The 23,851-nt window shown below is 40.2% G+C and overlaps 4 protein-coding genes across 4 annotated transcripts; 2 read left to right on the forward strand and 2 right to left on the reverse strand.

Annotated features, from left to right (window-relative positions):
- Window positions 1-3,390: 3,390 nt before the first annotated feature.
- On the forward strand, window positions 3,391-4,781 carry LOC308367383 (uncharacterized protein). The gene is made up of 5 exons (XM_080841284.1): window positions 3,391-3,500; window positions 3,735-3,798; window positions 3,906-4,084; window positions 4,502-4,590; window positions 4,672-4,781. The coding sequence occupies exons 1-5, from the start codon at window positions 3,485-3,487 to the stop codon at window positions 4,759-4,761; spliced, it is 438 nt and encodes a 145-aa protein (XP_080697410.1). The 5' UTR covers window positions 3,391-3,484; the 3' UTR covers window positions 4,762-4,781.
- A 1,209-nt stretch (window positions 4,782-5,990) lies between these two features.
- Window positions 5,991-9,505, forward strand: ube2a (ubiquitin-conjugating enzyme E2A (RAD6 homolog)). The gene is made up of 6 exons (XM_080841200.1): window positions 5,991-6,174; window positions 6,518-6,598; window positions 6,912-6,937; window positions 7,799-7,888; window positions 8,031-8,119; window positions 8,229-9,505. The coding sequence occupies exons 1-6, from the start codon at window positions 6,131-6,133 to the stop codon at window positions 8,355-8,357; spliced, it is 459 nt and encodes a 152-aa protein (XP_080697326.1). The 5' UTR covers window positions 5,991-6,130; the 3' UTR covers window positions 8,358-9,505.
- Window positions 9,506-9,615: 110 nt separating this feature from the next.
- nkrf (NFKB repressing factor) lies at window positions 9,616-14,122 on the reverse strand. Its single transcript, XM_080841097.1, has 3 exons — window positions 14,109-14,122; window positions 12,882-13,006; window positions 9,616-12,712 (listed from the first exon to the last, which is right to left on the reverse strand). The coding sequence occupies exons 2-3, from the start codon at window positions 12,970-12,972 to the stop codon at window positions 10,425-10,427; spliced, it is 2,379 nt and encodes a 792-aa protein (XP_080697223.1). The 5' UTR covers window positions 12,973-13,006; window positions 14,109-14,122; the 3' UTR covers window positions 9,616-10,424.
- A 1,568-nt stretch (window positions 14,123-15,690) lies between these two features.
- Window positions 15,691-21,727, reverse strand: arr3b (arrestin 3b, retinal (X-arrestin); the record flags this gene model as incomplete). The annotated part of the gene is made up of 15 exons (XM_080840901.1): window positions 15,691-15,836; window positions 17,834-17,883; window positions 17,980-18,087; window positions 18,272-18,409; window positions 18,530-18,602; window positions 18,760-18,844; window positions 18,995-19,130; window positions 19,215-19,291; window positions 19,372-19,431; window positions 19,543-19,739; window positions 19,846-19,890; window positions 20,006-20,066; window positions 20,176-20,206; window positions 21,117-21,147; window positions 21,682-21,727. 15 exons carry the CDS (start codon window positions 21,725-21,727, stop codon window positions 15,691-15,693), a joined length of 1,284 nt encoding a protein of 427 aa, XP_080697027.1.
- Window positions 21,728-23,851: the final 2,124 nt, after the last annotated feature.

Raw genomic sequence — 23,851 nt, forward strand, 5'->3', positions numbered from 1 at the left:
AAATTGTGTGTCTTTTGATGAGGCCACACTGTTGATAAAAGAAATATATATTGCAGCTCGGCAGATGAAGCAGAGGATGTCCCCAGAAAGAAAAAGAAACGTACGTTAAGCCGATTGTGTCACCAAGCTTTTTATAGTGTTTGTAAATTAAATGTTTTGGGGTTAATGAACTTCCTTGAACTTTGTTGTGCTCCTTAAAGACGGTAAGAAATTAAAAGAGGGATGGTCAAAATTTCTCGATAAAATGAAGTCAAAGAAGGCCAAAAAGAAGGAACTTAAGAAGAAGGAGAGGGAGCTCATGTTAAGGGCCTTGGCGGACCAGAGCCCAGCTTCCTATGCGAAGGATTGTGGAGCTGGTAGCAGCACGGAGGGCTCCATCAGAAGTCAAACGGATTCCGATAGTGTAAGAGGACAGGATGTTTGTTCTTTTTTTTTTCATTAAACATTTGATAAGACTGCTGAACGGTGCAAAAGCAATGAATGCACTTCCCTCCCCTCATATGAAATGTCAGGAAGAGGACATGGACCTGGAGGCCTACCTTACAGAGGTCCAGGAGGACATGATGGAGTTTAAGTTGTCTTATGAAATGTGGAGAGTGGGGAACTGGATTGTCACAGTCAATAATGTAAGTGAGTCATAGATCAGTTTAATTATATCGTTCCCCTACGTTTTTAGAACATCTTCAGTATGTATTACATCACACGTCTCTGATGCAATCTTTCAGGTTCAGCGAGAGAGTGAGGAGTTATGCTTTGCAGTTCATCTCGAAGAGCGAGAAAACCCTGACAATCTTCAGTGGGATTTGATTAAGACACAAACTGACCTCCTCCATTTCCATAGTCAATGGCAGGTGAGGGATGCATGCAAGTGAAATTCCGAGAGTAACAGTTTGCATGAACTTCTTCTGTATAACTGAAATATGAAACTTTCACCCCTCTGGCACAAAGTAACACCATGGTGTTGAATGCTGGGTCACTTACAGGACCTGTCACATCTACCATCAATTTCTGCAGTAGTTGATGACAAAGGGAGGGATCTGGATGAAGAATTCCAAGTGGAAGCTAAGGCCACGTTGCAGAATTTTCTTCAGGTACAGAATGCATGTATATATTCTCTAAGCATATTTGCATGGAAATACCAAATATATGATTGTCAATAAAGAAGTGGTGTAACAATGTATAACCACTGGACAACAGGAACTGGTCTCAAATTCAGAGTTTGGCCACAGTCAGCCAGTGTTTCAGTTCCTGTGTCCATTGGACAAGCTACTGGGGGAAGAAGAACCCTCTGGAGGAGTGTGGGGTCTTCTCAGCGGCATTGCCTACTTCCTGACTCCTGCTCAGGAGGAAGAGGAGGTATGTCTTGATTTGGGTCGAGATGTATATTTAGCTAGCTTAATTCGAGATGTATATTGTGATGTATATTTAGTTAGCTTTAAATATTTAGTGAGTTAATGCAGATAGAGCTCCTCTGTTACAGTCAGTTTATACTACCATTACCTGAAACTACAGCCAGTAGGCTTAAATGTAAAAGTTGATTCGACCTGTGCATTCATATGCATTGAAAGAGAATTTGCAGTTGTCTGAATCAATGCACACAGCAGCCTTAGGGCTCAGATACACATACGCGTTTTTGTAAAAACGGGACGCGAGCAAATGCATTGATTCCTATGGTACGGCGCGTTTAAAGCGTGCGCCCCTTCTCCACCACGCGTTGCGTCTTTGAAGCGTTTTTTAGGTGCGCTTAAAAGTTGAACTATTCTCAACTTTACAGCGCAAGGCAGGGAAGCGCACCGCTTCTGTTTTGGCCGCCGCACTTTGCCAAGGCGTTACTGAAGCGTTTCTGCCTGAAAAAAGACGCGTATGTGTATCTGAGCCCTTATAGAGTTTCAATAGTTTCAAATTCCAAATAAATGTCATGCGATTCACAAATGCATTTTATGATTCACAAATAAATGTGATGCCATTCACAAATGTATTGCCTGATTCGCATATAAATGTCAAACCATTCACAAATGTAAACACTCACATTTAGACTAACGAATGTGCATTTACAAACCACTCGCGATTTGTGAACATCTTGGCGTTTATTTGTGGATTTTTTTGTAACATTCCTGGCACGGCTTGATTCACGAATGTATTCTTTTCAAAAGGACATTCTCTGCAGCCTATCAGGTGTCCCTTTCAATTTCAGCAAATTACAGGGATGAAAATTTGAGGGTAAGACTGAATGTGACCACATTGTGTTTCACCGGCGCAGTATCCAGTTCTGTGGACAACCAGAGAATTTGTGAGAGTGGAAGCTCTTCTTCTATTAGATATTCTCTGCTCTTACACTATACTAGACATGTGCTTACAACCGATTACACAAAGTATACAAGTTGGGGTGAGGTCCAAAAATCTGAGACCTTACAGCCGCTAGTTAACTTTGCTTTAACTTATTTATTTTATTATTTGAGATATGTAACAAGTTTAAAAAAGGTAGTTATTCTTCCATCCATCCTGTCCAGCAGTTTTCAACATTCACTGGAAAATGTGCAGATGTCTGTTATGGCGTAGTAGTCCACATAGATGGACATATTCAGTCATGCCCTTGAATTTACAGTTATGTTAATGGCTGGAGTTGTGAGAGACATGTGATGGGCTGCAGAGAATGTCCTTTAAAAATGCCTGTGTGAATCAAGCCGCGTCAGGAAACTGTAAAAAAATAAATAATAATAGATGCAGGGATGTTCACAAATGGCAAGCGTTTTGTAAAAACGTGTTTGTTAGGTTGTAAATGCATGTAACAGCATCTACCTTTGTGAATCGTGTGACATTTATTTGTGAATCACAAGTTACAGTACATTTGTAAATTGAGTGATATTGATTTGTGACTAGACTCTTAAAAACTCCATACATCCTCTACTGGTGATTTTGGAAGCAGCATTAGCCTACTTTTGACTTGAGTGTTGCTCTCAAAATGCTGAGTTAGTAGAAATAACTTCCTACTGGTATTTTTACAGAGCAATAACCCTGTTGCAGTGGTTCATTCAGAGGCTGTGAAGACTACGGCCTTAACGCATGAGCCAGAGGTTGCCCAGCTGACTACAGTGATTAACCAGGGAGAACATGCCGAAGGAGATACTATGGAACCTCATCACACAGTCCTCCAAAGTGTTTCTGACACTGCTTCCAACAGTACCAATCAGGCTGAAGAGAGTGATCCTGCACTGACCAATGATGACAGATCTGAGGGGTTAGAGGATCCCAGTGATCAATCTGGAGCCATAATCAGTGGGCTTTCCAGTATTGCTGAAAGTTTTGATGAATTTCTGGCCAAGGCTAGATCTGTGATTCCCAAAGTGCATTATACAATATTCGATCAAAATTCAGACTCAGTGTTCAATGATTCTTGGCCGCATCTGGTGAGCAAAACCAGTAAAAGAGACACCCTTTTACACAGAATGTCTGTTGGGAGGCACAAGAGCAAAGGAAGAGAGCAATGCTGCTTGACAAAGGTGGATTTGCATACCCAGACCGATTTGGAGAAAAACACTAACCAGGCTTGGGAACATCTAGAAGCTACTAAGGCAATATTTGAGTTGCTAAAAGAAATATCTGGTCTGTCCTTTCTGTTCTTCACACTATTACCTCTTAATGACTAAGATGCACATTTACCTAATTTCCCACATAAATTGGCCACATAAATGTGTCTTTTCATCAGCATGAAACTGAATTGATTTATTTTCTAGGTAATTCATTCATCCTCAACATATTTGATGCTATTCTTAAACCCGTCATGCCTTTGGTAAAGAAGTATGTGCAAACCATTGGCCTTCATATGCTTTTTTAAAAAAAATTTAATCAAAATGTTCCATTTATACTCAACATGTATCATGTTTTTGTCCTGATGTTGCTCTCAGGAAAGTGAATAGCTTCTTGGACAAAATGAACCCCACAGAAGCACAGGTGGCATCCTACATTGACACTGCTCGGGAGAAGCAGTGGCCTGATGGTTCTGCTGGGGCACAGAGACCTCAAAGGCGTCCAGAGGAGAAGACCGAGACAAGAGAACGAGCTCAGCAGCTCATCAATACCAGATGTATGGGGGGTACTTTTTATGTCAGTCTACAGTCTTGGCCAAAAGTTTTGAGAATAACACAAATATACATTTTCGCAAAGTTTGTTGCTTCAGTGTCTTAAGATATTTTTGTCAGATGTTAATATGGAAGACTTAAGTATAATTACAAACATTTAATAAGTGTCAAAGGCTTTTATTGACAATTACATGAAGTTAATGCAAAGAGTCAATATTTGCAGTGTTGACCCTTCTTTTTCAAGACCTCTACAATCCGCCCTTGCATGCTGTCATATTAACTTCTGGGACACACCCTGACTGATGGCAGCCCATTCTTGCATAATCAATCCTTGGAGTTTGTCAGAATTCGTTTTTTTTGTTTGTCTAGATATTGTGAGATTACCAAGGGTATGTTTGAAGCCATATTTACTGTGTTTTCAGATTCAAACTACCTGATACTCAAGAAGACTGATGTGGAAGCGGTGTTTAAGATATTCCAAGAGACAGAAGAGAACAAGAAACTGGTTTATGTGAGTTTTGTCCCTTACTGATCACCTGCAAAGCTCTGTCATTATCTTATGTTGACTGAAATGTTTTTTCTCTTCTTTTAGATGCTGCTTTCATTCCTCTTGCATGAATTCTTGCCTGGAGAACCTGCTCTGGACGTAATGGCTCAGCTATATGTGAAAGATATCATTTGATTTCAAACAGAACCTCTCAGGGACTTTTTTTTAGCAATTTATTTATTACTTAATGTATACATTTTAACACTCCAAAGTATTGGTCATGTAATATTTTAGCAAAAATGTCTTTGAAATGAATCATGCCTTTGTTTGTACGAAGCTCAAAATGTGAATTCATGTCTGTGAAGACATTTTTAATTGATTTCCTATCTCTGCCAGCTCTACAAAATTGTAGATATGGCATGTGTGAAGTTTTTTTTCTCTGTTTATTGTTAAATAATGTCATAAACTTACTTTGAGGTAAAGCATCATTTTAATAATTGGACAAGGCAATGAATCATCACTGATCACTTTAAATCACTTTATTTGATTGTTGATGACCTAATTCTTGAGCACTTTCATTTAGATATAGTATTTTTTTTTTTATATAGCATTTTTCATTAATGTTTAAAAGTTTTTGATGTTCATGTCACTTTGGGATATGTATGCAAACTGTATGCGAACAGCAATTAAACTTGTTGTACAGTGTACAAACAATTAGCAGAAGTACATTTCCGAACAAGCAGATTTTTCATAGCTTTTAATGATTCCACAAATAATGAACCACATTGGTCTACTTTAAAAACTGAAACTAGTTTAGTATGCTAGTTTAAGCAGCCAAAGGTTGTGGTTTTCAGATGTTTATAGACACAACTGTTACCTTTTAAACTTTATATATGTTTAAACCTTCTTAATTTTATATATGTGTTTGTCTGGAGATTAGAGGGTGTAGAGACAAACAGGTAGGCTAATTTCTGCATATGCCAATAAAGGTGTTCTTTTTACCTGCAAGTCACTGTGTGCTGCCCTTTATTTTAGTATAAATTTCTTGTAATTATAGAATAGATAATTCAAAGATCTAAATAGTGAAGCTTATGTTTATTTGCTGTAGGCCTACCCTAGATATATCACAGAACAAGATTGCTAAGTGTATGACGCAAGTTTTGCAAGAATGCAACATGCTTACTTGTCAGATTTTGAGGGGGTGTCGCCAAACATACATTGACCACAGAACATGTTTTACAAATTCCTGGTCAAAAATGTAATTATTGTTTCATTTATACTCAAACAGGAAATTACAATATTGCGTGATGTATCGATGACCATTGTGTTTTAGAATCGAAAACGATAACAACTTTCCGTACCCCCCCGGTATTTTCAACAGTGGTACTTCCGGTCCCTTGAGAGCCTGGCTTAGTTGAGAAACAGGCAAGAATATCAAGGCTACATGCTAACTAGCTAGCCAAATTGATCATAATTGTTAGATAGACAAATATTGCAAAATATCGCAGATCGTTGTCAAATCTTGACGTCGATGTGTTAAGCTCTGTATTAATTATTAAGTAAAATGTCAACCCCAGCAAGACGACGTTTAATGAGAGATTTTAAACGGTAAGCGACATGAAAAAAAGATATGGCCTTTGCTTGTTTATTGCTAGCCGGCTAGTAGCCAGAGTCCTAGACATTAACGTTGACTAGCTAGCTGGTTTACCAGAAAGAGCTAATATGGCGATAGTTTAAGATATATGACATACATTTGCTATACATATTTTTGCTTTGCCAGTCTTTTTCTGTATTTGTGCCATCGGTTGTTTGCTATGTTAATTATATTTAAGTCAAAATTATATTTCGGGGTAAATGTTAGGTTAATGTTTCTTGGCTTTGGCTCCTTTGGTGCTAGCAGATGTTTTTTTATACACATATATTTAAATGCTGCGTTGAACGTATGTTTAAGACTTCAAGAGGATCCCCCAGCTGGAGTAAGCGGAGCCCCGTCAGAAAATAATATCATGGTCTGGAACGCAGTCATTTTTGGGTAAGAGGGATTTCCAGGAGAGCTGTCAAGGCTTCTTATTTTGTAGGGAATACTGTTTGTCTGGATCCGAGATGTTACGTTAAAGTCAGTCATACCAAGATACTTGGGTAGTATTGCTTGACCTGCTATTTCTTGTCAGGTGAATTTATATACAGTCAGTTGATTACTTGGTCTGGGCGAAAACTTGATATGACAGGTCGTTCAGTTCAGTGTTTTCACTTGTAGGTGATGAAACTACAGTGTTTTGTGTATACCTGGAAGCCATCCATTAAATACGCTTTAACAACATGAATCATGTTCTTTTTTTCAACAGGCCAGAAGGAACACCTTTTGAAGACGGTAAGCTCAATAACTAAGATAACTTTTGTAGGATTTGACCTTACCTTGACCACAACCACCACTCATCTGTTCTACAGGTGGACCACAGTCAGAAGCTATTACAAATGATCATCAATGTAGTGCTGCTTACCACTAAAGTTTTTTAAAAATTATTATTATTATTTACTTTTTACATTTATTTTATGAAAACAAATAGTTAGATTCCTGTATCTAGATGTTTATCTTGAAATCAGGTGGGACATGCTCTTTACAAGAATAGGTCAACTGTATTGCTTAATGATCATTAATCTGATGTGGTTGTGCTGAGAGATTACTGTCTGGTGACGAGTGAGATCATTAGCACTGTGTAGGGAAACTAGTTTGGCCAAAACCCAATCTGCTCATGTCTTAAGACCAGGCCACATGGTGATTATGTACTGCACTACATACAGTTCTGTTTCACTGAGGCTGTATGCTTGTATGCTTGAGGTTTATTGCATAAAGCCCTTAAGATGTTGTGCAAATGAGAGGGTAAGAGGTTGAAAAGAGCTACAGGCACTTGGATAGCCAGCTAAACTGGCTTCTTTTGAATGGGTATTGTGAAGGATGGAGAACATGGCACACTGGGCTGGGTAAGGCAATGGCCTTAATTCTTAGCCTAATCCTGGCAGTGTGGTATGCTTTGCCATCCAGACATGTCCTTGAGGTCCAGTGAAAATACAGTTTGGTCAAATAACTGCATATATATTAAAAAAAAAAAACACAGAATGTCAAATGACACAGGAACAAGGTGTCAGATAACACCTGAACAAAATGGAACCTGTTATTCAATCGACATTTGATTGTGATGTGTGACCATGACAATTTTTTTTTCTTCTGTAGGAACATTCAAACTCACAATAGAATTTACAGAAGAATACCCAAACAAGCCCCCCACAGTTCGTTTTGTCTCAAAAATGTTTCATCCAAATGGTAGGTATTGATTTATTTTTCTGTTAATAGCCTTGAACACAGACTATGAAATACCTCGATAGTGAAAGCCATGTGGATTGCATGCATTGAATGTTCTTCCAGAGATGTGACCATAAGAGTCTGTTATGTTTTGTGTTTTCAGTATATGCAGATGGTAGTATATGTTTGGACATTCTTCAGAACCGCTGGAGTCCCACCTATGATGTATCTTCAATCTTAACCTCTATACAGGTAACGATGTTCTGTTTCAGCTCAGTTGAGTTTGAACCCCTTGAGAATGGTATACTGTGGTAATGTAAAACATAACTAATGTACGTACTACATTTTTTTCATATTTCAGTCTCTACTGGATGAACCAAACCCTAACAGTCCAGCCAACAGCCAGGCAGCTCAACTGTACCAGGAGAACAAGCGAGAATACGAGAAGCGTGTGTCAGCCATTGTAGAACAGAGCTGGCGAGATTGTTGACCCGTTTCACTGTTCACCAAGTATGAACAAATACCCAGCCTCGATAGTCAAGAGGGAAAAATCAGTCTCGCTCAAGAATAAAATAAATACACATCATGTTTTGAAATCTACTCCTCTTACTCAGTAGAATTGTCTGTTCCTTAGCTGTTTGCAAGGTTAGAGTGCTGTTGTGTTGTGATCTTCCCCATGCAGGACCCTCTCCCCCAAAGGCACATTTAAACTAAATTAAATGTACCATGTTGTGCCTGGGTTACTTGCAACACATTCTTTTCTTGTTGACCTACACCCCTTAAATTGGAGATGGTCTTTTGCCATGTTTTACTCAGAGTTTGCCCCCTTAGGTGCAAGTTGAGTGCTTTTTGAGTGTTAACCAGAGTTGTTTGCATTGCAGTTTGGTGTATGGAGTCATAATTTGATTTGATATATTCTTGTGCCCAAATTCAGTGAATAAGTATCACACAAGCTTTTCGTTTTATTTACCCCTTCTCACTGATTTTTATCCAAGCTAAATTATGTGGAATTGTTAAAAAAACTGAATTTAGTTCAGGCAGACAGGACAGTGCCTGATCTAATAGTTGTATTTGACATCCATCTGACAATTAGGACTAGTGGTGGAGTTGGCATTCATTATCTGTAAGGTCAAAAAAGGTTAGGCCATCTTACATTGTGATGTGTATTCTGATTAAGAGTATTTACAAAAGCATATCTTCAACTCCCTGCTAGAAATGAGGTATTGTATTTGATCAGTGTAATTACTTTGGATGCAGTTTTTAAGGGGAAACTGTTCAGAAGTTGTGCATAAATCGTGCCACTAGTTTTGGACTCGGAATGTATCGAAATGGCACTGAAGATCACCGTCAATACACTGTCCTATACCCTGTTGCTACCTGGTTGCATGGTTTACTTGCGCACCTTTCTGGTTTGATTTTAAGTGCCGTTTACTTCTCAATCCCACATGGAGTTTCTAATCCAACAGCCTGGGCATGACACTCTTGTGTGCTTGTCTTCTAATGCAGTGTCTGTTTCCAATCATCTGGGTGAACATTTTTCTAATGCACATCAAATTTCAGAGTGTCAAATTTGCACTAGTAACCCATGTAAGAAACTGTACATTTTCTCACTTCTTGTAAATAAACAGTAAAATCAAAGTCTGGAAATGCATTTATTAAGGTTGGGTCATGGGGAGGAGGAGGAATGAAACCAAACGGAGTGATCTTCTTAGTTCATTGTTCAGTGAGGATGATCAGATTGAGTTTATTGTTCAGTAATTACAGATATGAAAACAAGCAGACAACAGTATCCACAAACAAAAAAGGCTATTTCACCTAACATCTTACAGATAGTACTGCTTGCACATTTACCAGGTCATAGCATTGTAAATGGCTTACTCTCAGAAACATTGTGTTTAAAAAGATGGCCTCTGTTTTTCACCTGTTTGCAACAAAGTAGAATCATACGTATTTTTCCCTGTTTTTAAAAGGGGCTGTAGATGTCATTTCAAACTAATAAAATAAGAGAGCTTGTAGAAGATAATGGCAGTGGAAGGTGAAACATTGTATAAAACAAAACCTAAGGGATGGAATGTCTCTACAAACGTAGAGTAAAATGGAGCACCTGACCTGCTGCCAAAAATAGCTCCCTTAGTAGCATCCATTGTCTAAACACCTAAGACACAAGATATGATCTAATCCTTTGTGTGTTGGCTACTTTATGTATACAGCTTGTGCACAGATTTTTTTGGGGGGCTTGCCCCAAAGCGCCAAAGTGAGAGCTACAGCAGACAAGATTAAGTGGAATGACATGGTAATAAGCACAGACAGACAAAATGCACAACACAAAACAAAGTATCTACTTGTGTTCAGTATCAACATGAGTTATCTATTTGTCTGTCCAGGAATGAAGAAGCAACAGAGGACTTTCCTGATACAGAGGAGTTTGAAAAATACATTTTACAGTTCCTTTTACAGCAAATCTTTCTGAGAAATCAAATAGAATTTCAGTATATTTCACAAGACACCCCCCAGACTGAAAATTATCTTTAGTTTACTTCGGGTTCTTCGTGTCCAATCAGTGTGAGGCCTGAGGTTTCACCAGCTCGTATCTACCCACCTGCCCTTCCTGCAGGAGCTGACCAATCAACTGGTCTTTATGCACCTTGCGACTGACTATTAGGAAGCGCTGCTTGCCTTGTCCATACGACTTACTACGCAACCCATACTTCTGGGACACCTGGTGAATCTGCTTGCGTTCGTCGTTATTGAGCTCGGTTGAGAAGCGCAGGTCATCGTTGCGGTCCGAGACAGCATAATTGCGAATTATTTCCTCAATGTTTCGTTTGGTGAGCTGGCTCCCAGGCCGGTTCATATCCATACCCAGCCCTTCCCTGGTGAACTGCTCCTTCACCCGGATAGGCTCAGCGATGCCCTCCCCTTCGCGGCCCAGTCCGCCTCCGGTCCAGCCCATTTTCCGCAACAGCTGGTTGCCAATATTGTCCTCTTTGATCTCCTTGTGCAAAGACTCCTCCCCAGATCGAGCCAAGATCTGGTTACGGCCCAGAGCATCTCCGTAGCCTTCCTTCCTGAGGTTGGACTTCACCACAGCCTGGGTCTGCCGTAGAGTAGCCAGGGCCTCCTCTGCTGCGACATGTTTCACAGTCTTCTTAAGCCCAACACCTGCTGCCACATACTGACCCTCTAAGTACACTTCACATCTCCAGCGATGGTCAGGCAGGACTGTGAACTTATAGTCAGCGGACACTTTGTTGAATTGGGCAGTATCATTGATAATACATATAGCATTGTCAGAATTTTCCAGGATCACCAACTCACTGAGCTGTTTCTTCCTGCTCCCAGGTGCGGTGAAGCGTCCACCCTCTGCTTTATATATGCCCTGGACAGGTGCGGTGAAGCGGCCACCCTCTGCATGATATACGCCCTGGATTAACTGTTGCTGCTGATGTTGTAGGTGCTGTTGTAATTCTTGCTGCTCCTCCTGCTGCTGTTCCTTGGCAGCTTGATTCGCCCTTAGCTTCCTCAGGGCTTCTTCAGCAGCTGAATGCTTGGAGGTCTTCTTGGTTCCCCTTGCTTGTGCAACAAGTTCATCCTGCAAGTAGACACTGCACATGAAGATGTTGCTATTGGGGACCGGCTCAAACTTGTAGTCAATTTTCATTCGATTGTAAGCTGCAGAGTTATTCAGGATGCAGATGGCATCCACAGCATTGTCCACAATCACAAACTCTGACCAGTGCTTGGTTTTGTCTGGTTCATAAATACCCTTGGAGCTCAGAGGTGGCTTATCCTCTGGATTTCGTAGTGGTGGGACTAACACTGGAGTTGGGACATGCTGGAGACACACCACAATGTCATTGACAGCAGCACGCTTGTATTTGCGCTGTACCACGCGGGCCTCCACAGACTGCAGGAAGAGTTTAACAGCCTGTTCTGAGGCACGGTCCCTGGCACCGTTTTTGCTTCCAGAATACCCTGTTGCCAAGTAAACAGACTGACATCTCAGCTCGCAGGCATACCCATCGCTGGGCACTTTTCTATTCTTAGGGAGGTCATCTGGAGGGATGTCTTTTAGATGGACATAGATGTACTCGGGGTTGGTCTTGCAGGCCTGGATGCTCCGGCTCAGGATGAAGTTGTAGTTTGGTGTATCAGAGCCGCTCAAAGCTGTAGGGTCTCTGGCTGTGGCGGCAATGGCGAAGGCCACACGTGTAACCAATCTCTGCTTCTCTTCCAGAGTGGCAGCTGCAACTGGAGTGGGCTGTGAAGAAGCTGCTGCCAGTGTGGGGGTGCTACAGACACGACTGAAACCTCGGCTGGATGACGCTCTCTCCTGGTGCCCAAATCCCAGGCCCTGACGCCCCGTTTCCTGCCGCGTCGATTCCCAGGGCCTGGACCTGTTGCCTCCGCCATAGCCATCATGCCTATAGGACTGGGAGGAGTCAGACTGTCTGAAATTGTGCGAGTCGTATCTAGCTGTGTAGTCCTGTTGAATTTTCGTCATGAAGTTGGAGCCAGACCCTCTGCTGCTGTAGCCGAGGCCACCTGTGCTGCCCGAGGAGGCCATGTCTCTGCCTCTGCGATCCCCCCAAGAGCCAGATGCATATGACGACGCCCGTTCGTATGTTGATGAGGTCGTCTGTTGATATGAACGACCAGAGCTGTACGTGGAGTGTGGAGGCTCTCTCTGTCTCATACTGTTCATCTCCCCTCTCCTGCGATCTTTTTCATTCTCCTTCTCATCTGTGGTTCCCCCGCTAGTGCCACTACTGACAAATTGCACAGGCTCAAATCTAGGCCTGGGGTTATATTTTGACGCCGGCATCTTCCTCATTGGCTCGTCTCCTGTGATTAAGACAACATTTACAAGACTTAAACAAGAATGTATAACCTTTGTTCATTTTGGGGTAAATTATTATTTTTTTAAACAGAAAAGCACTCAATACTTATAGTACCTGCTATACCAGCAGTAGAATAATTAGAGGAACCACAATTTGGCTAGAGTTACACCTACTTCCATCTGATGAATTTGGCCTCTTTTTAGCTTCAGAACTTTGAACGAGCTGGAAGGAGGGCATGTCGCCAACATGAATTCCTTCGGCCATCTCCAGCACGTTCTACATCACTTATGGGCCATACCTTAAGATATGGGAGACAAGATAAATGTAAAAAAAATAATGCACTCAATATAATCATGGTAGACACAAGTGCCATTCAGTCTGTTACTTACAACAGTGCAAAACATTTCAAGTTCATACCTATGCTTCAGGTTTTGTATGGCACACTTAAAACACCCATTGAAAAATGCTATAGGACAGTTCATTGTGAAAACACAGCGTAGATAATACACCGCCGAATCCACAGAAACTGTAAAAACTGTTATTTTCACTTATCCTCATGGGGAAATGTTACGAATACGAAGTTATACCATAGTTCCACCGAATTTCAAATATCACCCGCAAACATAGGTGTTAGGTATGGCAGATATATAGCGTCCTTTCCCCTCACATTATGTTTTATGCCGGAGTTCCGCTTAGCTCCAGACCGCAGCGGCCTGCGGCAGCATGGCCACCGTGGAAGATTGAATCATGGGTAATGAAAAATGGACCAAGCGAGGAGGGGCTTAGCCTGCTTCATACTAGGCAAGGTAAGGTTTGTAAGGAAAAATCACCAACAAAACCATGCAATTATGTTACACTACTACTATCATGTACACATTTACATAGGACACCTTTTAATTTAGAGTGATATCGCTTACACGACCATTCAACATAAACACTAGGTAAAAAAAAGCATCCCCATAACGAGCTAGCCCAGCTAGCTAGACAACCACTGTCACACATTAGCATATGAGCTTGTGTTACATCTATCATCCCATTGCACAAATTGCTACATTAGTTATTCCAACGCACACAAAATCAAATATCTATAGAATCCATACCATTTCGCTGCACCATGACCATATAAACACCCGAAAAGTGAGTAAAAATCGAACAGAACCTCTGCTGTTGACAATGCTCCCAAGCGCTACCCTGTTAGCAAGCTAGTTAAACGGGTGACGCAGTCATAACATAGCTGTCTAAAGCGTATTTAAGTCCATTTTGTACCCAACAAATGGTTAAAAGAGTGTCCTGTGAAGTGGAGTTACCAGCATTGTTTTAATTTCATTTCCTGGTCATACACCAAATAAGTCGCTGAATATGAACTGAACAAGTACGGGGCCCGAAAAACCCCATCCTACCTGCTGGTGTAGCTCCGACTGTTTACGTGCCCTTGAGTCAGTACTGCTTTACTTCAGCTGAATGGATGCAGTAAGGCTGTTGCTATGCTAACTTGCTACTTAGCCAGCTACTTGCAGCCATGTCGTGGTAGAGCGGTAGAAGCCTATAATTAAGTTAGAATAAACATGCCAGAATTTGGGTAGCTGATTACAGGCAATTCATTAAACAAAGTACTATTAGTTTATTTTCAATTTACCAAAGGTATAAAAATGTTGCATACAAAAAGTCCCTGAATGTATGACTTTATAATGTTCACAAAAATATATGTGGCCTCTATTGTATATGCATGCATTTGTTTTTATCTATTTTAGTCTACACAATCTAGTTTACACACACTCTCTCTTTCCTTTATTTAAAACCAACTTTAACTGACATCGCTTGACATATTACATCCATAACTGGTGATGCCTATAGCATGATCATAAGTCCATGCCTCTTGTCTTGCTGGGTTGGAGGATGCAGACAAATCAGCTCCTGATTGAGAATGTATCATGTCATCTTGCTACAGTTTTGAGATAAGCCTACATATTATTACAGTGTAATGTTATTATTATTTAAAGGGGAAAAGTTGTTCAACTTTGACCCCATTATACAGACTTTACACAATTGTCTGCACTTTCAGGTTTAGACTTATTAGACGAAGTAGCTGTTTAGTTAGATAATTTAATGCACGTTTAAATATGTGTCCTCCCCAGACCTTCAGTGTTCAGGTGGGCTATCTCCCGGGCCTTTCTGTGTGGAGTTTGCATGTTCTCCCCGTGTTCACAAGGGGTTCCTCCACGAAGAAACCCAACAGAAAAAACATGCAAAAAGAGGGGCCGTTCACTTTACGCGGTCCCCGGGCGCTACAAGCTACAAGCTGCCCACTGCTCCTGGGGGGTCTTTGAGGAAGGACAGTACAGGATGGGGAAAAAAGCAGAAAATAAATTAACCTCGATCTCAGACCTGCCTGCGTGTGCGTGTGTGTGTGTGTGTGTGTGTGTGTGTGTGTGTGTGTGTGTGTGTGTGTGTGTGTGTGTGTGTGTGTGGGTCCTGTATCGCCTCCATACATGCACGTGTGTGTCCCAGGGTGTCGTGTGTGCCATTAAAAACCTGACAAAGGTCTTAATTATTATAACATAAATGCAATGTTCTGTCACATTAACATTTTCCCTTACCATCTTTGAACTGACCTTCCCTCTTTAGTTTCCTTGACTGCAAAGGTCACAATAACAATAGAATACCACTCTTCCCATAGCACAGTAGAGCGCAACAGACTCACTGTAACCAGCCCTGCTGGTGAAAGTTGAAATTCTTTATTGAGCCTATGGAAGGCAATGTAGCATAGCATACACACATTTTTGTGTGAACATTTCAAGACAAAAACAGCTTAATAATCACTTATTTTTTTACACTCAACATTTTGGAAGGCAAAATCATCATGAAAAGTAAACATTTAATTTTACATTGGATAGCTGGAAATTGTGAGAGTGTCACCCAATGTGGTCTCAGTTCAGGTTCTAGATGGGTAAAACGGCTTGTTGAAAAAGACAAGAAAGGACATTATGATGCGCTGCAGGTACTTTGTTTATGCCGAGATTTAATGCGAGGAAAGTCTGTCTCTGTGTTTCTGCGGGGGTCTGTATCTCCGCGTTGGTGATCTTCCAGTCTGTTCTGCAGTGGGAAGCTATTCCAGTATGATGTCAGATCTGGGGTCCATGCAGTAGACAAAATAAAGTCTGTTAGTCCACATTACCGTCGTTGCAACTAAGCTTGCTTGTCCCTTGTCAAGATAATGGCTTTCATTTGCCTAAATCAAACTTCAATTTGAGAGAACAATCTATTTCAACTTGGATCATTTAGTTTTAATGTTCTCATTTAGCGGTTATGCCTAGGTACGTTTCAGAGGTTCACAGATGCAATCAGTGCAACATGAGTTTTGCACCATTGCATCTGTACAGTAAGCTTAGAAAGCCAAAATTTGACCCAACCACACTCCTGGCAGGCATCTGAAAGGACGACTGCACACTTCTTCAAAAGCTTAAACTGCGGTGATTTGTGTCTTTCACATAAACCAGGTTAAAACTTCTAATATTTGCTTTCACTTTTACTATTTGAAGATATCTGAAGACTAAGACATAAAGAAAGTGAAACATTGACATTTAATCCTGCTATTTACAGAATGTATGGAGATCAACACTTGAAATGGCGTTATGAAATCTAGTTTACAATTACGGTCTGTATAACTCATTTTGTTTTTTACACTTTCAAAGATCTGTGAACTAGGTACTATGGCCCATGAAGAAGTGAACAGGTCCGCTGAGGGTCATGAGATTCTCCTCACCTCCTCACCAGGTATTTATTCCTGATTCTTGCAGTTCATGAAATGCTTAAACACATGCGAGAGGAGCAGAGACTTGTGTGTTATGAACATCACAGGAACAAATGTGTCTATTTGTAAACATTTGCGATTATTTAATTACTTAGCCCCTTCCCTCTCTCATATTCATATTTTTAACGAGGTCAGCTGGACAGAAACACATTTTAGATTGCTCCTTATATATATTATTTTCTGTATATGCTTTAGAACAAGGTGACTGCTGGGGGAAAAAATAAATAAAAATGTGAGTGGTTAGTTTGTACTTACACATCTGTGTCATGATAACATTGAAAAGCAGGGAAGAAAGAGAATGTGAGTGTGAGAGAAGATCATTTCCATCTTTTTATACCACAATTATGTGATCAATAATACTCATATTTAGTCAGTAATTGCATTGTTATTGATCAGTTAATTCAAGTAATGCATAGCAATGTCGATAGGCCTAAGAACATATTCACTTCCTCGCACCTTGATGATGTTAGGGTATACTGTATATTAGCTGTTAATGTCAATACATTTACAATTCAAATTCTACAACCATATTTTACCTGGTTTATTGTGTGAAGGTGGAGAAATACTAGCCTTGTGTACTCTACAAATGCTACAAGTGTACAAAAATGTACTACTAGTTAATTTAGTTAGTTTGGTGTTTAAAACCAATGTGCCAGATCTACTGGTAGTTTGAAACAGGTGAACCCTGATTTGGTATTTCAAGCTGTGTTCACACTTGGTCCATTTGCTGTCCGAACTCAAGTGTGATTACAGTCATGGACAAAAGTTTGAGTCCACCCTTGAGAAATTTTACTTTTTTTTTTGTGAACACGGTGATTGCATCAGAAATTAAACTGATTGCATTAGATTGTGTCAGTCTGCCGTCAGCCTATTGGAGTCACTTTTCAATTTACCATAAAGCAGTAAACACTTCATTTTGCTGCATTTTGCTGTGGTTTTACTTTTCTAAAAACCCACAAAAGTGTGTGGAAAACCATCACTTTTCTTTGTTTACCATTTACAGTTGTCGGATTATATCCAGGGACTGCACCTGAAAATAACCCTTCTTTTGTGATGCATTAAATAAATCTGATTACAATCGTGTTTAAATGATCTCCTTACCTTAAAAGTACCATCATTATTTTAGCTCTTGCCTTAAAGAAATAATAATAATTTAAAAAAAAATCTATATTCTGTGCCTTGATTTGCCACCAGAAGTTTATCCCATCAATACCCTCACTGTATTTAGTGAAATGTGAATTATTGTGGGTTACAGCATCAAGTCAAAAGTTCTAGGGGCTTAATCGGTACATGTTCCATTAAACACCTGCTCACCTGCTGGTTTTGGGGACATCAGGACCAAAGGAATCTCCACAGTCACATCACTATCAGGAGAAGAAAGAAAGTGTTTTGCCTTTTTACCTGTGTAAGGTGTTAATGCAAACATTAAGATGTTATATACCATGAATAATTAAATTTACCTGGATGTTAGGCTTCCCAGGATTCCACCACCGGACAGCACGGCAGTTGCTTTGATAGTGTAGGACACCAGAATTCCCAAGATTTCCTTATTCATGCCAGCTCGGATACTGCACAGTGCAAGAAAAGAAAAGAGCAATATAGTTTTTGTTGTCGGAATGGGGATCAACTCCTTTTGTTGCCCTTATTTTATCATATAGCAAACATTCAGATTTTGATGTTCAGTATGACTACTGGACAATTGTATCAGAGAATGTTTAGTATCTTCATCTCTTAACTGTAGAGTGCACTTACATGGTAGATGATGCCAGGTTTGTGTCTTCATCCTTCAGTTTGCCATCTAGTGCCAAACCTCGCTTCTCTATATTATAGGCGAGCAGAGGGGTCACTCTGTATTCCTTCTCAAGAGTGGATGCAGGATCAACTTGGTCTCTGGTAGGGAAATGTACACACTCAATGTAAAATTATAGTGCATAGTCTTGGACATAAGAAGAGTTCAAGGGTTTAATTATGTTATGTGCTTGTGTCAGTTTTACAAGATCATGAACTCACCCAAATTCCTCGCAAAGAACAACTTTAGTGTATTTGTCAGCAGAATACAGGACCACATCTGTCGTCTGTTCAACTAGATTTGAGGAAATGCCATGCCATATAAGAATAAGTATACTGAACTGAAAGATTTTAAACTTCTGAAATTAATTGTTGTTAAGGCTCATGTAGTCTCATTTATGATTCATGATCATTCATGAAGTCTCTACTTTATCATGTGGTTCAACACTTACTTGAGATCTTGACTTTCTTCACCACCTTATTGCTTTCATTGTTTATTTTTACAGAAATTGGAATGGGATCTCCATGGTAATAAAGCTGATTGATGAACAGAACAAATTAGTCATTAGGAAATCACCTCAGTTTTTTTGTCTGAAATAAACGTAACTTTGAAACAGGCATAGGTTTAAATTGTTCTCAGTGTTAATATAGTGTGGTATGGTTGTGGTCAACCAATTAACTATATACCTCTTTTTCAGTAGAAGCCTCAAGCTGAATTGGTTTTTCGCACATTATGAACTGTTTATTGATGTTAGCTTTAGGACCAGCACCTAGTTTGTCTGGAGCAAACTGTATCTTTCGGATAACCAAACGGACTGTGTCCCTACAAACCAATAGGGTAAGGTTAATATTATGATCAATCTTTTTTTTTCTGTTTCCTGTTGATAATTGATAAATCCGTCCTTACTTCTTATCAATCTGTTCATCTGGATTATCTGCTTCCACGGCGATATAGGCCTTAACTTCAAAATCAACACCACAGGCCTGCAGAGACAGAAGGTGAGATTAGATATAGGATGTCTTGGATGGAGTAAGAAAAACATGAGGTTGAAAACAACGCCTACCTTGCCAGCATCACCTGGTCCAGGTTGAAGGGTGACAGAGCAAGGCAGATTTGTGGGAAGCTATTAGACAAAACACATGGCTTTCAAACGCAATGTTTGCAAACATGCTGTTGGAATGTGAATGCTCAGTTCCTGTGAGATATGTTTTAGGTTTGTCCAGTGGTGACTCACAACGAAAATGAAAGGGTGTCCATCGTCTCCAGTCTTCCTCAAGAGGGCATTTTGCACGTGTGTGTTGTCTGGCTTGGGTTCACTGGTTGGAGGGTACACCTGAAGGTGCTTAAACCAGATGTCTTTTCGGAATGATAAACCAATCACATCCAAATCCTCGCGGCCATAGCGAAAAGCACAGGTGAGAGAGACCCACACTATGGAGAGGAATTGATAGAGTGAGAAAAGGAGTAGGTTTTTTGTTTTGTTTTTTGCAACCCAAAGTGGAACGGGTAATGCTTTGGAAATGAGAATAAAGCTCACCGCATCTTCCAGCAAGATCTGATGGATCTATTTTGATCACACCATCTATCATGGGCAGGAAATAAACACATTTTATTTTGTTTTGATGTACCCATAAATTATTGTTTTATAAATTGTTTTGAAGTATCACAAATTTGATTCACATTTTCAACAGACTTACCAACAGCATCTACATTGTCCACATGGTCCACAAAGTCTCTCTTTCCTAGGTAAAGAGCAATCTACAAAAGCACAAAACTTAATAGACTATGGAGCTCATTTGACAGTAGTTGGTCTTGTAAATGATACTATTCTTCTGGTCTTGTAATAAAGAAAAATGTTGCCCCTCACCAAGCCATTGCGACTGCTCTTCTTGTAGACCCTGCAGGGAAGAAGCAAGACCTCAAATTGAAATGCATTTATCTGAAATGCTGTCATTCTTTGCTTACATTCCTTCCATCCTGAATTTTGCCAGGTGAACTGTCCACACCTGTGGTGGAGCATATCCTGATTTACTAAATTGATCGTGATGGATTATCCTTGGTGCTGGAGTCCACTAATTACAGTTTTAGAGAATGATCTGCTATGAAGGAAAATTCTGCCATATATTTCAAAAGTGTTTTTTCAGGGATCCATTTGACTTGAATGTCTAGCTAAAAAAAGTATACGGTAAGAGGCCTTACTTTAACCCTTGATTGTCCATACTTGCCGGCACTAGGAGGATTGTTAGACAAACTGCATTGTTGAAGTGCACATTTAGAATCCAGACAAATAATAAAGTCCAAACTACACCGTAAAAAAAAATCTGTTGTTTTTATGGGGAAAAAACTGGCCGTTGTGGTTGCCAAAATAGTCCCGTAAAAAATACAGTAAAATGTAAAAAACATTACAGAACAACTTGTACAATTTACTGGGATTCAATGCACAATAAATGGTAACTAAATGTTAATTTAGCCGGTATTCAATGTACAATAATCAATACATAAATGTTAATTTTACTGATATTCAATGTACAATAAAAAGTGACTGCATGTACATTTAACAGGGATTCAATGTGCCATTCTTTTGGTACTGATTTTAAATATAATCAGACAGTTCTTTAGGACTATAAAGAAAAAAAAACTTTGCACTCTAGCCATCATGTGTCCTATCAGGATTGCATTCTACAGAAGTTGTTGTAGTGTTGTTATTTACACAAACTTGAATGGGACCTCCTTATTATTTAATCTGTGGAGTCTCTGTAGTTAACCTGTCTGGAGTTAGCAATAGAATCAACATGAGGAGACACTTACTTGGCCATTGAGTTAGACTGGCAGGGGGTATCTGCAATGTGAAGATGGTATAATTATATAATGGACAAAACAATCAAACAGAAATACCTTGGAGGATTAGTTGTAGAGTCTTATTAGGTAAGGGTGTTACTACCAAGATATAAAACTGATTGATGAAGTGTTGCATGTAATCCAGCGGGATTCAGGTAGGAAGAGATTAACATTACGATCAAGTGCAGTTTAATCTCCGATGAGAGCCTCAGAGCAGACTAGCCCTTATGAAGTATGAGGTCATGATGGAACTCTTGTTTATGACTGTTGTCAGTTGACAAACAAAGCCACTTGTCAGAACATGCATAAGTAAATTAACTGGGTCTGTCTGAATGACAACTTTCTCTGATAAACCCACAAGGCACTTTGAGAGGGACTATAGGAGGTGTATCATCAGTTCAGTAGTAGTCATAGTACTATATGCTTCTTCATACTATATGTACAATGTCATACATATTCCTAACACTGCTGTTAGTGTAAACAGGAACTATTTTTATCTTAAACTAAGAAGCTAACCAGCTAAAATTCGACAGACCTGCCTTGCAAACACCAAAAATAGCACAGTTGCCTTTTGCCTCCATCGTGTTGTTAGTGTTACAGTGTCCGGCTACATAGTGAGTAGCTTAGGTGGCTATGTGGGAATGACGGATGTGTTTATCCATCCATCACACTACCTTAGCCTACCATCTTAACGGTAGGCTATAATCTACATCTAAAAACCTGCACAGTGTTGGTTTGAAGCAACTAAACTCAACCTGAGGATATTGATCTGGCCTGTTTATTACTTTAAGATACTGTTGAATCTGAGGTAAAAGCTTTATGACCTAACTAAGTTTGAGTAATTGACAGACCAGACTATGAGATTAGCATCTTTAGCCAGACAGATCTAGTGGTAAACACTCTCTAACTTTGATGAACTTCTGCCCAGTGCTCCAGCCACACTGCTGTTGTTTATGTCTATGCCCCTCTGCTCTTTTCAATAAGGCTGGCTGGAGTTCAGGGGCCTGGCCATGCTTGTACAGACCTCCACTCAAATAGGACTTGCCCTTACCTCTCTAGCGTGTGTGTTTGTCCCGTGTCTCACCCTCACCCCCAGGCTGTAAATCCCTCTATGATGTGGAGACTGCCATGGCCACCTCCTCTTCGCCAGACTTTATAAAGCGACCTCTCTGCCCTCCCCCTCAGCTTACACAGACCATTATAGTACTCCCTTTTCCCTCATAATCCTATTAGTCTGTTGCTCGTCGTCTTTTTTAGGCGACAATGTGTTAAAAATAAGCATGGTGTGTGTGACTTGAAATGGATTAAATGTTGATTATAGTCAAGTGTGAACGACTAGGGGTGTTTTAAGCAGGGGAGCTTTGATTCCTTGAACTGAAAGTACAAGGTCTCCGTCTCCTGCCTGTCTGTCTCAGTACTCTGTTATGGTGGGAGTGACATGCATGTCCATTTGTAGCCTGGCTACATACCTACTGCATATCAATACGGCAAAGATGTCCGTGGGAACACCCTCCCTGCTGTTGTCAGTGGTCTGAAAAGCTATCTTTTAGATATTCGAGTCCCTCGTCGTCTTTTGTGGTTCTATAAAATTGTAGGACTATGTGCGTAGAGCTTTTCAGGGAGATGAAGGGGATTGGGTGGTAGAGTGGACACGAAAGCGCCATGTTACCCAGCTGCTGTTAGAGAGCCACCCCTGCCTCTGGAGAGTACAGCCTGTAATCCTAAAATAGGTATTGTGTCTCTATGGTGGGAGGTATTTCGTCAAACATTTGCATCTATATTTAGTCCCTGCACTAATCTAACGTTAATAGCTACATTTGAGACCCAAGTAAATGCAATGTGATAGTTTGTCTATCTCTGGTATGGATACTTCATGTATGTCACAATGTCGTAATAAATATTTCATTGTATGAAAACACTGGTCATAAAATCGAATTGAGGCGAATCATCACATAAACTGTGAGAAATAAGTTAGAATAATTCTGTTTTCGAAAGTGACAGAACATCCTTGTCTGTCATGAATTTAGACATAAACATTTAGACATGAAGATTCTGAAGTAATTATGGCATGTGGCTGAACTGCATAGAGCAAACATCTGATGTCCTGTCTGTCAGGTCATATAAATGTCCAAATGTCCTGTCTGTCAGGTCATATATTGCCTCTCCGTGGCTGTGAGTGACTGCCTTGGAAATCTGTGGTGAAACCTCCCATTTCATCCTGTGTGGTCATGTTAATCTATGGCCAAATAACTAAAAATAATGTGTCTTCACTTCTCAGGTGTGAATCTTCATCCAAGCATCTACACGCATCAATATAACATCAGTTAGTGCACTGCAAGTCGTTCAGTTACAACACTGTTACTCAGGAGAGGGTTGCCAATTTGGAGCTGATGGTCAAAGAAATGAGGATTAAGGAAAACATTGTTGTAGTACTGAGTGCAGCCAACCAGTTAGTAAACTACCTGATCACCCAAAATTCACCCACACAGGACACTGACACCTTGCACCAGTAACATGGCTTAGAAAAACTCAGAAGTTCACTGCAAGATGGAGGGTAGTTTATGCACAGACGGTGGAAGATAATTCATTCTGATAGCAGGCGTCTGATCTGAGATTATTAATAGGAACTTCCAGGAATCTACATCTCCATGCAGGATGAAGTTGCTGGGTGGCCCAATCCCTCGCTCAGGATTTACTGGATTACT

Source organism: Sprattus sprattus, assembly GCF_963457725.1.
Source record: "Sprattus sprattus genome assembly, chromosome: 6".
Taxonomy (NCBI): domain Eukaryota; kingdom Metazoa; phylum Chordata; class Actinopteri; order Clupeiformes; family Clupeidae; genus Sprattus; species Sprattus sprattus.